This window comes from Fundulus heteroclitus, unplaced genomic scaffold, assembly GCF_011125445.2.
Source record: "Fundulus heteroclitus isolate FHET01 unplaced genomic scaffold, MU-UCD_Fhet_4.1 scaffold_36, whole genome shotgun sequence".
Lineage (NCBI taxonomy): Eukaryota > Metazoa > Chordata > Actinopteri > Cyprinodontiformes > Fundulidae > Fundulus > Fundulus heteroclitus.
This window is the reverse complement of record NW_023396770.1, coordinates 3,417,648-3,430,539: the sequence shown is the minus strand read 5'-3', so window position 1 is coordinate 3,430,539 and position 12,892 is coordinate 3,417,648. Positions and strand designations below refer to the sequence as shown.

The following is a 12,892-nucleotide window of genomic DNA, read 5'->3' as shown; positions in this document are numbered from 1 at the left end:
CCAGGTCCAGGTCCCTATGCAGAACATTGGGTTGCATCTAACAGGAATTTAAAGTGTTAAGCTATTCAGGCTGTTAGAGATTTGAGTCCAATCCTGGTACATTGTGCCTTCAGATGGCGAGTTAATGGTTTCCAGTAAGCCTGCTGGCGGAGGACCAGTCTGGGTTTGTGTCAGTTCTCTCGCAGTTCCCGTTATGGACTCCGGAGCGGCTCTAGAGGGACGCAGTGTGCTGATTTATTCACACATCCACAGTTTCTGTACCCACAGTAGCCGTAAAACGCATTCTGCAGACAGACACATCCACAGAACAAGCCTCTGTGTGGGTTTGCAGGGTGGAATCTGGTGCCACAGTGGGTTTTCTCTCCTGCCAGCCCTGTTTCTGGGGAAGAATGGAGGTCCATGTTTATGGAGCAGCTTTTACTAAACAGATGACTCTGCAGTGAGATTCCAGGTTCTCCTGCACTTTAACTTTTATACAGCTTTATAAATTAATGTTCAGAATAAAGTATTTAATGTGTGCCGTTGTCCCACAGCAGAGCAGAAAAAAACACACTGGAACGAAAGGTGAAGAGCAGGAAACTCTGGTGAAAAGCTGTGATTTAAATCAGTGGAGAACCTCACTGCAGTCACCTTCCTTCCTTCCTTCCTTCCTTCCTTCCTTCCTTCCTTCCTTCCTTCCTTCCTTCCTTCCTTCCTTCCTTCCTTCCTTCCTTCCTTCCTTCCTTCCTTCCTTCCTTCCTTCCTTCCTTCATTCCTTCCTGCCTGCCTGCCTGCCTGCCTTCCTTCCTTCCTTCCTTCCTACTTTTTATCCTTCCTTTCTTCTTTTTCCTTCCTTCCTTCCTTCCTTCCTTCCTTCCTTCCTTCCTTCCTTCCTTCCTTCCTTCCTTCCTTCCTCCCTTCCTTCCTTCCTTCCTTCCTTCTTCCTTCCTTCTTTCCTTCCTATCTTTCTTCTTTTTTTCCTTCCTTCCATCCTTCCTTCCTTCCTTCAACCCTCCTTCTTTTCTTTCTTCTTTCCTTTCTTCCCTCCTTCCTTTGTTCCTTTTTTCCTACCTTCCTTCCTTCTTCCTTCTTTCCTTTCTTCCCTCCTTCTTTCCTTCCTTCTTCCTTCCTTCCTTCATTCCTTCCTGCCTGCCTGCCTGCCTGCCTGCCTTCCTTCCTTCCTTCCTACTTTTTATCCTTCCTTTCTTCTTTTTCCTTCCTTCCTTCCTTCCTTCCTCCCTTCCTTCCTTCCTTCCTTCCTTCCATCCTTCCTTCTTTCCTTCCTATCTTTCTTCTTTTTTTCCTTCCTTCCATCCTTCCTTCCTTCCTTCAACCCTCCTTCTTTCCTTTCTTCTTTCCTTTCTTCCCTCCTTCCTTTGTTCCTTTTTTCCTACCTTCCTTCCTTCTTCCTTCTTTCCTTTCTTCCCTCCTTCTTTCCTTCCTTCTTCCTTCTTTCCTTTCTTGTCTCCTTTCTTCTATGCTTCCTTCATTCCTTGCTCCATAAATTTTGTAACATGTTTCTACATCTTTCTTTCATTCCTGTCTTCATTCATTCGTTTCTTCCTCATTTGTTTCTGTCAGGTTTTCTTTCTTGCTGCTTTCTTACTTTATCACCTAATTTCTCTTTAATTTTTCCTCTTTTCTTTTATCTTTACCTATTTTTTCATTCATTATTTTTTTGTTACATAATGTCTTGTTTCCTTATTTCTCATTTCCTAGCCTGTTTTTTGTTTCCTCTCTGGTTTCCTCTCCATTCTTTAGTCCTTTCTCGTTTTTTAATATTCTTATTCTTACCTCCTGACATTCGTTAGTTTTTTCTTTACTAAACTAAACTGTTGGGTCTAAATGGGTGTAAATCTGGTCTGGTTAAGTGGTTCCCAAAGAGCTTGGAAGAATAAAAAAAAAATGAAATGAAAGTAGCAAAATGGTTGCTTCATATACAGTCATATTCAATAGGTCAGAATATGCATTTATAAGGTCCTTCCTTGTTAAAAGTACCTTTTAAAACACAACCTATAAACTGGTATCAAACATACTTTTCAATAATCCCCCATTTCTACATTAAACAATGTGCATTTTTATTGGTTTAATACAATATTCTAATCTCAAATGGTGTGTCTGTTAGCTGGAGTTGGAAAATAAATTATAATTAACAGAAATAAAGGCTTTAAAACACCATCATCTGTATTAAAATGTAGAACATGTTTCCCTTTTGTGAAGTGAGTTACAGAAATAATCTTTTAACTGATATTCTAATTTATTTAATATGACTGTATTATATAAATCTACATTTATAGAAATGAATTAAACAACCAAGCTGCCCTTCAGATTGTGGAGTCAGTTTGCATTTAGAACCAGAGTAACGCTACTTGCAGTGAAGAGCTATTTTCCACGGTTTAGCATCCATTCTGTTTGGTACGGCTCGGTTTGATTGAGGTCCAAACTGGTGGTTTGCCATTAAAAGTGAACCAACTATGTGGGAAAACAGATCATTTTAAAAAGGTTTTCTCCCAGTTGCTTTTCTTTAGCTGACAGTTTTTATGCACGTATCTAAAAAGCTTGATCACTGGAACAAATACCTGCTGTAAACATCTAGAAATAAATGTGTCTAGCAATAAAAAACAGATAATTTAGGAACGTTTGTCATATTGTAAAGCTGTTGAATGTGACGATTTTACCTGATGTTTAACCTTCTCTTCTTTTCACAGTCTGCTATCCTCATTGCATTCACTTAACTGCTGCTGCGCCCACTAGTGGTGAGTGCTGCTAACACGCTTTTAATACTCAAAGCTTTGTGTCATTCTGCTTGTGCATGGAAACGAACGCATAAACTTTCCTGTGACGTTAATGCCATAAGTGTCATGTCAGTGTAAACCAGGCTCAGCGGTATCTGTGAAACGTGAGTAAAATGCCTCAGAAGTCATGGACTAACATCGTTTGCTGAGAATAACCCTTGCTCTTTTGGCTGTGGGAGTTTCAGATGAGCTAAACGATCCACACCGGGTCATTTACTGAGGTTTCAGTGGAGACTTGACCGCTAAGTGGACCAACTCAAGATGTAGCAGAGAGAAATCTCAGGTTGAATCAACGCATTTGAAAAACATCCCCATTTTTAACCCATCCCAGTCTTACGCAGATGAATCTGAGAGCAGTTCCAGAACCAAAACACTCGGTTTTGGTTGCTTGTGGGAGTTTCCACCAAAAATGGGCCAACTTGGTCTAAATGTAACAGAGTAAGAGATGTTTTGCCTTAAAACCACAATCCGCGCTCTGCTTTACCAGGATTTGATGTGATCAGATAGACCAACCCAAGGTAGAAGCTATTCGGGACGTGGAAGGAAAATTATATGATTTTGAAATGTGTTTTTTCTTTTGTTGCTTGTTTTTATTCGTTTGTATGTTTGTTTTGTATTTAAAAAATCTGAAAAGTGTGGCAGGCCGTTTATATTAGTATATATTAGTATTAGTTGTAGGGTATTAAGCCTTCTGACCAATTCTAGTGGAGCCAATCACAGCGGCACGTCTCGTCACCGGTGAACGGAGAGAATCATTAAACATCATTTTTCTAGTATGACCTCGGATTCTCAGTTGGATTTAGGTCTGGACTTTGACTAGGCCATTCTAACACACTAATATGCTTCCATCTAAACCACTCATCGTGTTTTTAGGGCAGTTTTCCTGCCGTCCAGAGAACCTCCACCGCGGCTCTCTTGGGTTTCTTCCTGGATTCTAGTGGGTCGGCTCTGACCGGCTCCGCTGGGCCTGCAGGAGAAAACATCCTCACAGCACGATGCTGCCATGTCTCCCTCTGGGAATTGCTTGTTATGTTCAGTGTTAGTTTTTTGCTACATTTAATGATTTGCACGTAAGCTAAAAAGCTAAAAGTTCTGCTTTCTACATGTCGGCTGTGTCTCTTACATGTTTTGTTGCTTTCTTGTTATCATTCCTCCAAAAGATAGATTAGTTGGGTCCATAAATTAAAGTAATCCTGCCAATTATCGTTAAATCATGACCTTTACTGAGGCAAGTGAGAGCGCTGGATGCTGTCCTATGACCTCATGGATGAGTTACTGGTGAGTTTTTGGGGTAATTTGAAAGGCTGGCCCTCCTGGGAAGGTTCTGTGCTGTTCCATGTTCTATCCGTGTGTACATAGCGGTTCTCACTTTGGTTCTCCGACGCCTCGAAGTCTCAGAAATGGCTCTGCACCCCTTTCAAGACCGATGGATGGCCAGGACCTTTTGAATTTCTTTAGATCGGGATATGCTATGTTGATTCTTGAGATCTTTTTAGCCTACTTCGTGTTGTCAGACAGGTTCTGTTTTAGGTGATTTGTACACATTACACAGTAAGCAGGCTGAATAATGTTTAGAATCACAAATAACTCATGATTTAACAAGGAGATGCTTGCATCTTCACATTGGACCAGGTCGGTTCGGATACTTTTTTCCCTTATTAGCTGAAAGCATCATTTGAAACCTGCCTGTTTCAGATACTCAGATTTACTCAGATTACGGACTCATCATCCTCAGAGGACTCCTGGAATACAAATTCTCCTGCAGCAGAACTCAGCAGAAAGCCTCTTCAGAACATCCTCCCTGCAGGCTCCAGAAGATTTGACGAGCACTTGTCAGACTGGGTTCTGGTGTTTGCGGTGTCAGTCAGAGTGGCGCTGACGCACGGGCCCGGTACTGTCACAGCAGCACCAAGAGGCTGTCAGTCAGCCTGTCAGAGTCTTCAGGACGCTTCCTGATCTCCATCTCTGACGGCAACCTGGAGGTCATCTCTGAGCGAAGGTTCTCTGAGCGAAGGTGGAGCTGTGCTCATTGGTTATTTAACGGTTAGCTGCTGGAAGAGCAACCCGCTTCACCTTTTGCTCCTTTTGGAAACCACTGCAGCTTTTTACAAAGATGCATGTCAGCGGTGTCCTCTGTTAGGGAAAACTCTTTGCTTTCTTTCCTTATCCGTTAGACGCCAAAAAGATTTGATTAAAATTAAATGCTTGCAAATTTTTCACAGGGAAAACTTGGATTTTTCCCTCCCTGATTTAAGAATCATTACATAGAACTATAAGGAGAGGATGTTGAAGCTTTCTATTCCTCTTTAACGTCTTGTTTCCAGCTCAGCTGTACAAGAATTATATAATATGTCCTGATAAAAAAATAAAAATCCTAATAAAGACAACATTCGGCTCATGGTCATGGTTAACTCTTAAGGCTTGCTGACCGGGAAAGGTCTATTAGATAAAATGAAGTCAGCCAAAACGTGTAAAAATAATTAAAACAATTTTTATGCTTGTCCATCAGGTTTAGTTTCACGTTAATAGCGTTAAGAAAACAAAAAATACAATTTGATTGAAGATTATGCTGAATAGAAAAACCTTGAATTAGCTCAACTTGTCTGGGTATCTTTGGTTCAAAGCGTGATTCTCCCACCGCCACGTTTAACGCTCTGCTTCATATTTTGGCCGCTTCCTTTCCGCCTCTACTCTTTCCTCTTTCCATCACTGACAATGTTCTCCTTCTAAAAGAATAGTTGAGTTCTTAAAATATTGTTTAAAATGTTCATCTGTGACTTAGTCTGATTTATTTTTATAACCCCTGAGTTGTGTTTTAAGTGCCATGAATCATCTTGTGCAGAAACGGCGCAGCTGTCAGGCAGTGAAGCAGTGAAGCAGCTCAGTTGGTGAAAATCTAATTGAAATCCCGTGTTTTAGCTCAAATCCTGTATAAATGGAGCGTTTGGACATGTCGGACAGGATGAGAGCAGAAAGTTATGGTCCGACCTGCAGCCGGTGGCGTTAGTCGGTTTAATCTCACAGCGTCAGACCTCACAAACTCTGTCATTTTCAGTTTGGCTGTAATGGAGGTTTTATAGCTGCTGCTGTTGGCCGGCCTTCTCTGAGCTCTGAGATCATCAGCTGTATTAAATGAAAACAGCTGTGACTCTTTCCTGAGCTCTAGACACTGCAGCTCGGTTAAAAATATGGACTTTAACACAAAACCGCTGAGGATCAGGAACAGTTTTCATCCGTCCATCCATCAGTCCAGCGCTCCCAATTATCCTTAATAAGTGAAACAATATCTAACAATTTAAAGCTTTGTTGCTACAGTCGTGGCCTTGTGGTTGGAGCAAAGCACCTGTATCCTGGGAAAGCTTCAAGTTCCCAGGTTTGAATCCCACAGACTGCCACTCTGTCCCTGAGCAAGAACTTTGGCCCAGAAGGCTCCCAGGTGCCGCCCAGTGGCGACCCACTGCTCCCTACATGCAGAGGACACATTTAACTGGAATATGCAATGACCGACAAAGTTGATTATTATGAGGACTGAGAATGACTACACAGCTGTACTTACATTATTCAGCCCTCGCCCTAAATAAGCTTAATTTATTTAATTGTTATTTTCTTTCAGGAAACAAATCCAAACAGTGTCCTGGCCAAGATGAAAAATACTACTTTACTATATAATAACACTCATCCTAGCAAGTTTTTATACTAAACAAATATGACAAAAAAATAATATTACAAGATATTTGTCAGAATTTAACACAAAATGGCCCTTTTATTGACTCCTGCAGTCTAGAAATTATTCAACCCTTTAAATAAGACAATCTTTGAGATTTAGAGGAGCGTGACCAAACAAAGCGCTGTACATCGCTACAAGCTATGTACAGCGCATGGATAACGCATGGAAATGTGTAAAAGAAACAATAAAAAATTTTAAATGAAAACCAAGTCTCGCTAGTGGTAAAAGTCAAAGAATAATAGTTTGTTTTAAGGCGAGTTTTAAAGGTGGACAGGGAAGGAGGCTCTCTGATGTGCAGAGGCCGTTATTCCACAATTCAGGACCAACAATAGAAAAGGCCCCGCCCCCTCTGAGCCTCTGTTATGACTTGGTGCAAATGTTCTCAGACAGGAGCTGAACAAGAACATTTACGGGGGGGGGGGGGGGGGGGTGCTAATTTCTTTATTGTATTAAACACAATATAATTCATTGTAGATGGGAGTCCAGTCGTTGAAATGGTGACAAAATCTAATAATCCAGAATAAATCTGACCTCTGGACTGCTGCTGTCCATGGTGCTGAACTGTCCATTTCCCCTTATTAATCATTAAATCATTAAATATTGAAACACTCTGCAGTAGAAAAAAATAATAGGATATTAATGAAAGCCATGTTGAAGCTTTCTGCTGACTTAATGTTATGTATTGTAGTATTTTAAAGTGGACGATTGTGAATGTAGCTGGAGTTTTGGTCCGATTATTTACTAAAACCAAAATACAAGAGTAAGAAGAAAGGGTAATTTATGTTATTCATGAAGTGTTAAACACAAGACTGAGGTGGTATTTGATGATTGAACATTTAGGTTTTATAATCTTTATGTATTTCATACTGTACAAGCTTCACTTTATTGCACTATGAGGTGATGGTTGTTTTTATTTTATTTTCTTTTGGGTCATGATTTGTGTACGCTGCCTCCTCACGTTCCTGGTTATAGCTTCCTCTTTCTGCCACCAGGTGGTGTAATGATTTTAATCACCTTTAGGTATCAGCATTAAGCTTCCAGCTGTGTGTCTGGGAATATTAAAGGATTTTGCCTGCTTTCTGGATCATTTTACTTATCTGTGCAGGGCAACAATAATTTTCTCTAAACCTCCTGGACTGCTCTCTTGACTTATCCGTGTTTCTAACATGCAATAAAATGTCAGTCACCAATATCTGACGTGTCCAACTGTATCCGACCTGATGCAGCTAATAACGCCTTCGATTGGTTCTATCAAGTCCGACGTAGCGGATCTTACCTGTTTGCTTCCAAAAGGAGGAGGCCGGACACTTTTATGGTGGTGATGTGATCCAGATCAGAGCTTTCAGGTTCAGATGATCCTGACAACGATCTGGAGACAAAACTCTCCACCTGGTTCCTCTGAAACGGTCCCGGCTCTGTGTGGCCGCCGGTCCTCCTGCTCATCTTTCTGTGGATGTAGAGCCTGGTGTGTGGGCGGAAGCTGGATTAAAGAAAAAGAGGATTTTAGACTTTATGCGCCTGGCAGCAAAGACGAGGAGAGTTTGTTGTTTAAACTTTAAAAGTTAAATATGGAAAGAGAAGGACTTCAACCAACGGGGTTATAAAGACAAAGTGCTGCAGACTCTGCTTAGATAACCCTGATGTGATCATCAACTCTTAGAGGAAGGTTTGGATTGATGCAAACTGAACTGGTCCGTGGCGAGACCCGGCAGAACTTCTGTTCAAAACACTTGTTAGTCCAAAAAGGTCCTTGAATAATAAACTAAGAGGGTGGCGCGGGTTAACGGTCATGTTAAAGTTAGAAAAACGGCCTGAAGTTACTCCTTAAGGTTCTTGTTTTACATTAATGTGTCACTTTAATCAGGCTGTGTAAAGTTTTTATATCTCCAGTTGTGCTGCTGTTCTTATATTCGGTGGAAGGATCATCTTTTTAACATTTGTTTTAATTTTGAATCCTCTGTGCCCTAAAGGTTCCACACCAACGTCGGGCTGCGACTCGGGCGGACCGGGCTGCTCAGGTAGGAAAACTAAACGCACCTCTATTGTGTGGTAAATTAAAAAAAATGATATAACTGCAAACATCATGTGGGATGAGTATTTTCAATCCAGCATCTGTTTCCTCATTTGTGAAAGATTTCATAGATATCTGAGCGTTATATTCTGAGTTAAAGTGCACCTAAATAATCGTCTGCATGTCGAACGTTGTTCCCTCGTTGTTCCCTCGTGGGTTGTTGCACATAAACACGTACAGCACATGAGAACCATACGATGTGGTGGCGTGAAACAGACGTGTGAAACTGTTTTAAAACACGATTTTATCATGTAGTAACTGCTGTAACGCGTGTAAAGGTTTCCTGTTTGTATCACTTTTCCCACAGATACAGGAAGTTGTTTTTACATAAACAACCCGTGTGATCCAGTCTGTTCATGCGTGAACTTGATGTGTTTATTTTCCTTTAAAGGTAGCATCTCTGTCAGATTTATCTCAGGGTACAGAGACGATGATTTGTTGTTTTCTTTTGCTTTTCTCTGGGGTTGAAAAGCTTCACTGATGTTTGTTTGGACTTCTCTTTACCTGGCAATATGCACTCAAAGTACGGGAAGGGAATCTCTTGACGTTTTTTCCTATAACATCGGGCATTTCTGAGGCTGTCATCTGTAAAGCAGGCAGGCTCAGAGAGATTCAAACCCTCAACCTTCTTCTGTCTCTATCAGAGAAATATCCCTCGGGCTCAAAGCTGTGAGACGTAAAGCTCAGACTGACCGTTTTTAAGGGATCGTGTTCGTACTCGAGAGGTGAAGAGAAACTCAGCTTTCGTGCTGAGCCTCAGCTTTTCCCAAACCAGAAACTTTTTGTGATTCTGAGCTCTGCAAGTACATTCATGCCACTCTGAATGAGAGAGAGAACACCGTTCAGCCCAAAATCAGCCAAACCCCTGGCAGATCGAGCTTAAAATGGTTTCCATTCAGCCGAGAAGGCTGTTTCTTTCTGAAAAACAGCCTGGAGCCTCTCAAAAACAATGGAAAAATGTAGACATTTTGGGAAAAAACAACCCATTTTCATTCATTTAGCGATCTTTATTGCCGTTTACAGAAATCAAACTGTTTTCATAGTTGCTGAGCAGCTTTGTTGCAGGTTTCCTTTAACTCAAGCCACAGATTATCTGTCAAATTCAAGCCAGGGCTCTGGCTGTGGCTTCTCCACAGCGTTAAAATGACTTCCAGTATGAAGAAACATTTTAGTAAGATTTAAATCTTAAATCTATGAATAATTTTGAGCCTGACTATGTGCGCTCCCAGTATTTAGATAGATGTTCTCCTCCTTGTCCTCACACCCTTTGCAGCCATCATCATGCCTCTGGAGTTATTCTAGTACAGCAGTCACCAAACATTTAGGTCTGCACCCCCCCCCCCCCCCCCCCCCCCCAAAATAACAGCGGCAGACATTTAAGACCCTAGTTTTTCTTTTTGGGGTCAGGAAATGATCAGAATAAAGTAATAATATTACAAGCATAAAGTCTAAAATTAATAAAGTAGGAGTTTTCACAAAAATGAAGAAATGTTAAAATTAAAAATCTCTTGTCTTGGTTTCGCAAATAAGGAAATGCTAAATCTTTTTACCACATCAGCATCAAATCGTCATGATAAAGGTTTGCGTGTTCTCCCTTTGGTGTTCTACTCTCTCAGGGTACTCCGGCTTCTTCCGGCAGCCCAGAACTATGACTGTAAGGGTTATTGGTCTCTAAAATAAATGTTATTAATCACAGAGGGAAATTAAACCTATATTTGTTTCTCTGGTGTGACCCGTCTAGGATTTAGATGGGTACCAGCCTGTGACTCGGATAGGCGGGTACAGACGTTGCATGAATATATATATATATATATATATATATATATACATGCATTTATATATACATGCATTTATATATTTCTAATGGATCAGAAGTTCACATTATAGGTGGTTGAACAGATAAGTTGTGTTGCAGAGTGGCTCAGACGCCACTGAATGAGTACCAGCACCAATTTGTGTATTTTTGATGCATGTCTCTGTCTTTAAACATTGATTGTGGACCCTAAGTTAAGGAATAGCGCCACCTTCAGGCGTCGGTTCATACCCGCCAGGCTGATGCTGCACATGATGTTCCCTTTTGTTCTTCTGCGGTCTTTATTGTGGCGCACTGAGCATGTGGATTCAGCCTCAAAGGGCATATCCCACTGGAGTTATAAAATAAGAGCCAGAATATAATGAAATGACATCAAAAACAACTTTTTCTCATAATCTTGTTGTTTTTTTGATTTCCTGAAGCTGATATAGAATTTGAACAACCGGACAGGGAAAGAGAAAAACCTTAAAATAAATGCTGAAAATTGTTTGACGGCTGCAGGGTTGATTTGTGTCCCACCGCCATCAGTAAAACCTCGTTTCTGCCACATGGTTAAACTCCTGCTGCATCACAGCCATTCACCATGCGCTGCATCTTTCTCTGTTTCATCCACACATCCTCCTTCCTCCAGCCGCTTCCTCTCCCACCGCCTCATCCACTGACTCCACTAACTCTGGCCACGCTACTAACGCCATCTCCCACGGTAAGCAAGCCTCAGCCTCCCTCATCCTGCGTCTCACACTTTTTTACTCACACGCCTTCATTTCTGGTCAGTGTAAATTTGGGTCGCTTTAGTTTATAGTTTTGATCGTTCCCATAGTGTTTAAACATCTCGGTTTTTAGCCCCGTTTATCTGTCGTTTGCCTCTCCTGCAGTTAGTTCAGATAAATGCTGCTTAGTCCTTTTAAAGGCTTCAGTCAGAACACAGTGAGGATGTGTTAACGCCAGCATCATTTGTCGTCTCCAGCACCCCCTCCCATCCCTTCACCCCTCACCCCCGCCTCTAGCATGCCTCTAACCCCAATCCTCACCAGCAGCGCTCTCAGCTCCTCCTCATCCTCTGGTAAGCCTTCATCTGCTTTGCTGCTTTCCTGTTTTTCGTGTTTGTTTTGTATCAGGACAAGATTAAAGCCCATTTCTCCATTTAAAGGCAATAAATACCCTCACCATGAATCTATTTCATCTACAGAAACTAAGCCAAATTTCTGAAAAAAATCCAGACCTTATAGAAGCAACTGTTGACCACCCATGACTTTAGGAAGGGTTATGAGACAATTATCACTGGATGTAGAAGGGTTGGAGAAGAAAAATCTGTTTTTAGTTCACTTTAGACTTCTGCACTGCAAAAAGGGAACTAAAAATAGGTAAAGATTTCTTGGAATTAGTGTGTTTTACCTTGATTTGAGCAGGTAAATAAGACTATTTGCCAATGGAATGAGATTTTTGCACTTAAAATAGGAACAATTCATCTCTAAAATAACATAATTAGTTATCCTGCACTTGAAATAAGACAATGGAGATGAATTGTTCCTATTTTAAGTGCAAAAGTCTTATTCTATTGGCAGATAGTCTTATTTACCTGCTCAAATCAAGGAAAATTACAATGATTTCAAGAAAATTTCACTTACTTTTAGCTCCCTTTTTGCAGTGTGGGACAGTGTCCTGTGGGTGAATGAGAGCAGAGAGGAGATGCAGCATGTTTGGAGAACATGTACCTGCTACTGATCTGGGTTTGTTCTGCAGACACAGGACCGATATCCCAGACTGTGTCAGAACAGGGCGATGATGTCAAAAACAGCAACAAATTTTACATCAGGATGTCGCAATGGTCTAGTCAAAGCTTAGAGAGAGGTGCTGAACAGCCGTGTCAGACTGGTAGGAAACGGTTTTCTGCTAAAGACGTTAGATTTGAAACCAACCTGAAAAAAAACAGACCCTTTTTTTATGTCCTGATACAAAAACGAGCAGAACGAGCCAGTTTTGCTGCACTGACCCGCTGTGGTTGTGTGATCTGTTACTGACACCCCCCCCCCCCCCCCCACCACCCCCCATCATGCTGTGCTGCTCAGCTTCCGCCCCCAGCGACACCAGCGCCGCTACGCCTTCACCCACCGCTGCTGTCGCTGCTCCAGCCGGCAGCACAACCGACGGTAAGGTAGACGGCTCCGCCAGTAGGACTTTCACCTTTACACGTTCATGCTGTTAGAACAGAATCGGTTAAACTGGACCCCGACATGAACAGATGGCTTTGTTGCAGTCGTTTAGCAGCATAGGGACAAAATAGTGTCTCTTCCAGGTGACTAACACGGAGCGATTGTTTCATTTTCTCTGTAGCCGAACAGACGAGCAGCATCACTGAAGCCGTTTCCTCCGCTAGCACTAACCACGCAGCTACTAACAGCGCGCCGCTTGGTAAGAGCAAACTGTGTCGCCGCTGATTTGATGACGGATGCAGGAAATATTGATTATTGGGTTTACTGAGGGGGGAAAAAGCCTTCCAAGCCAAC

At 41.7% G+C, this 12,892-nt stretch overlaps 1 protein-coding gene across 4 annotated transcripts in view; it reads left to right on the top strand.

Annotated features, from left to right (window-relative positions):
• LOC105917454 (adhesion G-protein coupled receptor G6) overlaps positions 1-12,892 on the top strand; it is a 97,817-nt gene that overhangs the window by 37,460 nt on the left and 47,465 nt on the right. The window contains exons 7-12 of one of the 4 annotated variants that reach the window (XM_036130427.1): positions 2,688-2,735; positions 8,472-8,519; positions 11,017-11,088; positions 11,353-11,448; positions 12,455-12,535; positions 12,720-12,797. In XM_036130427.1, the coding sequence (XP_035986320.1) occupies positions 2,688-2,735; positions 8,472-8,519; positions 11,017-11,088; positions 11,353-11,448; positions 12,455-12,535; positions 12,720-12,797 (423 nt within the window). The remainder of the gene's footprint in view (positions 1-2,687; positions 2,736-8,471; positions 8,520-11,016; positions 11,089-11,352; positions 11,449-12,454; positions 12,536-12,719; positions 12,798-12,892) is intronic. The other 3 variants (XM_036130428.1, XM_036130429.1, XM_036130430.1) reach the window with 3 other exon arrangements.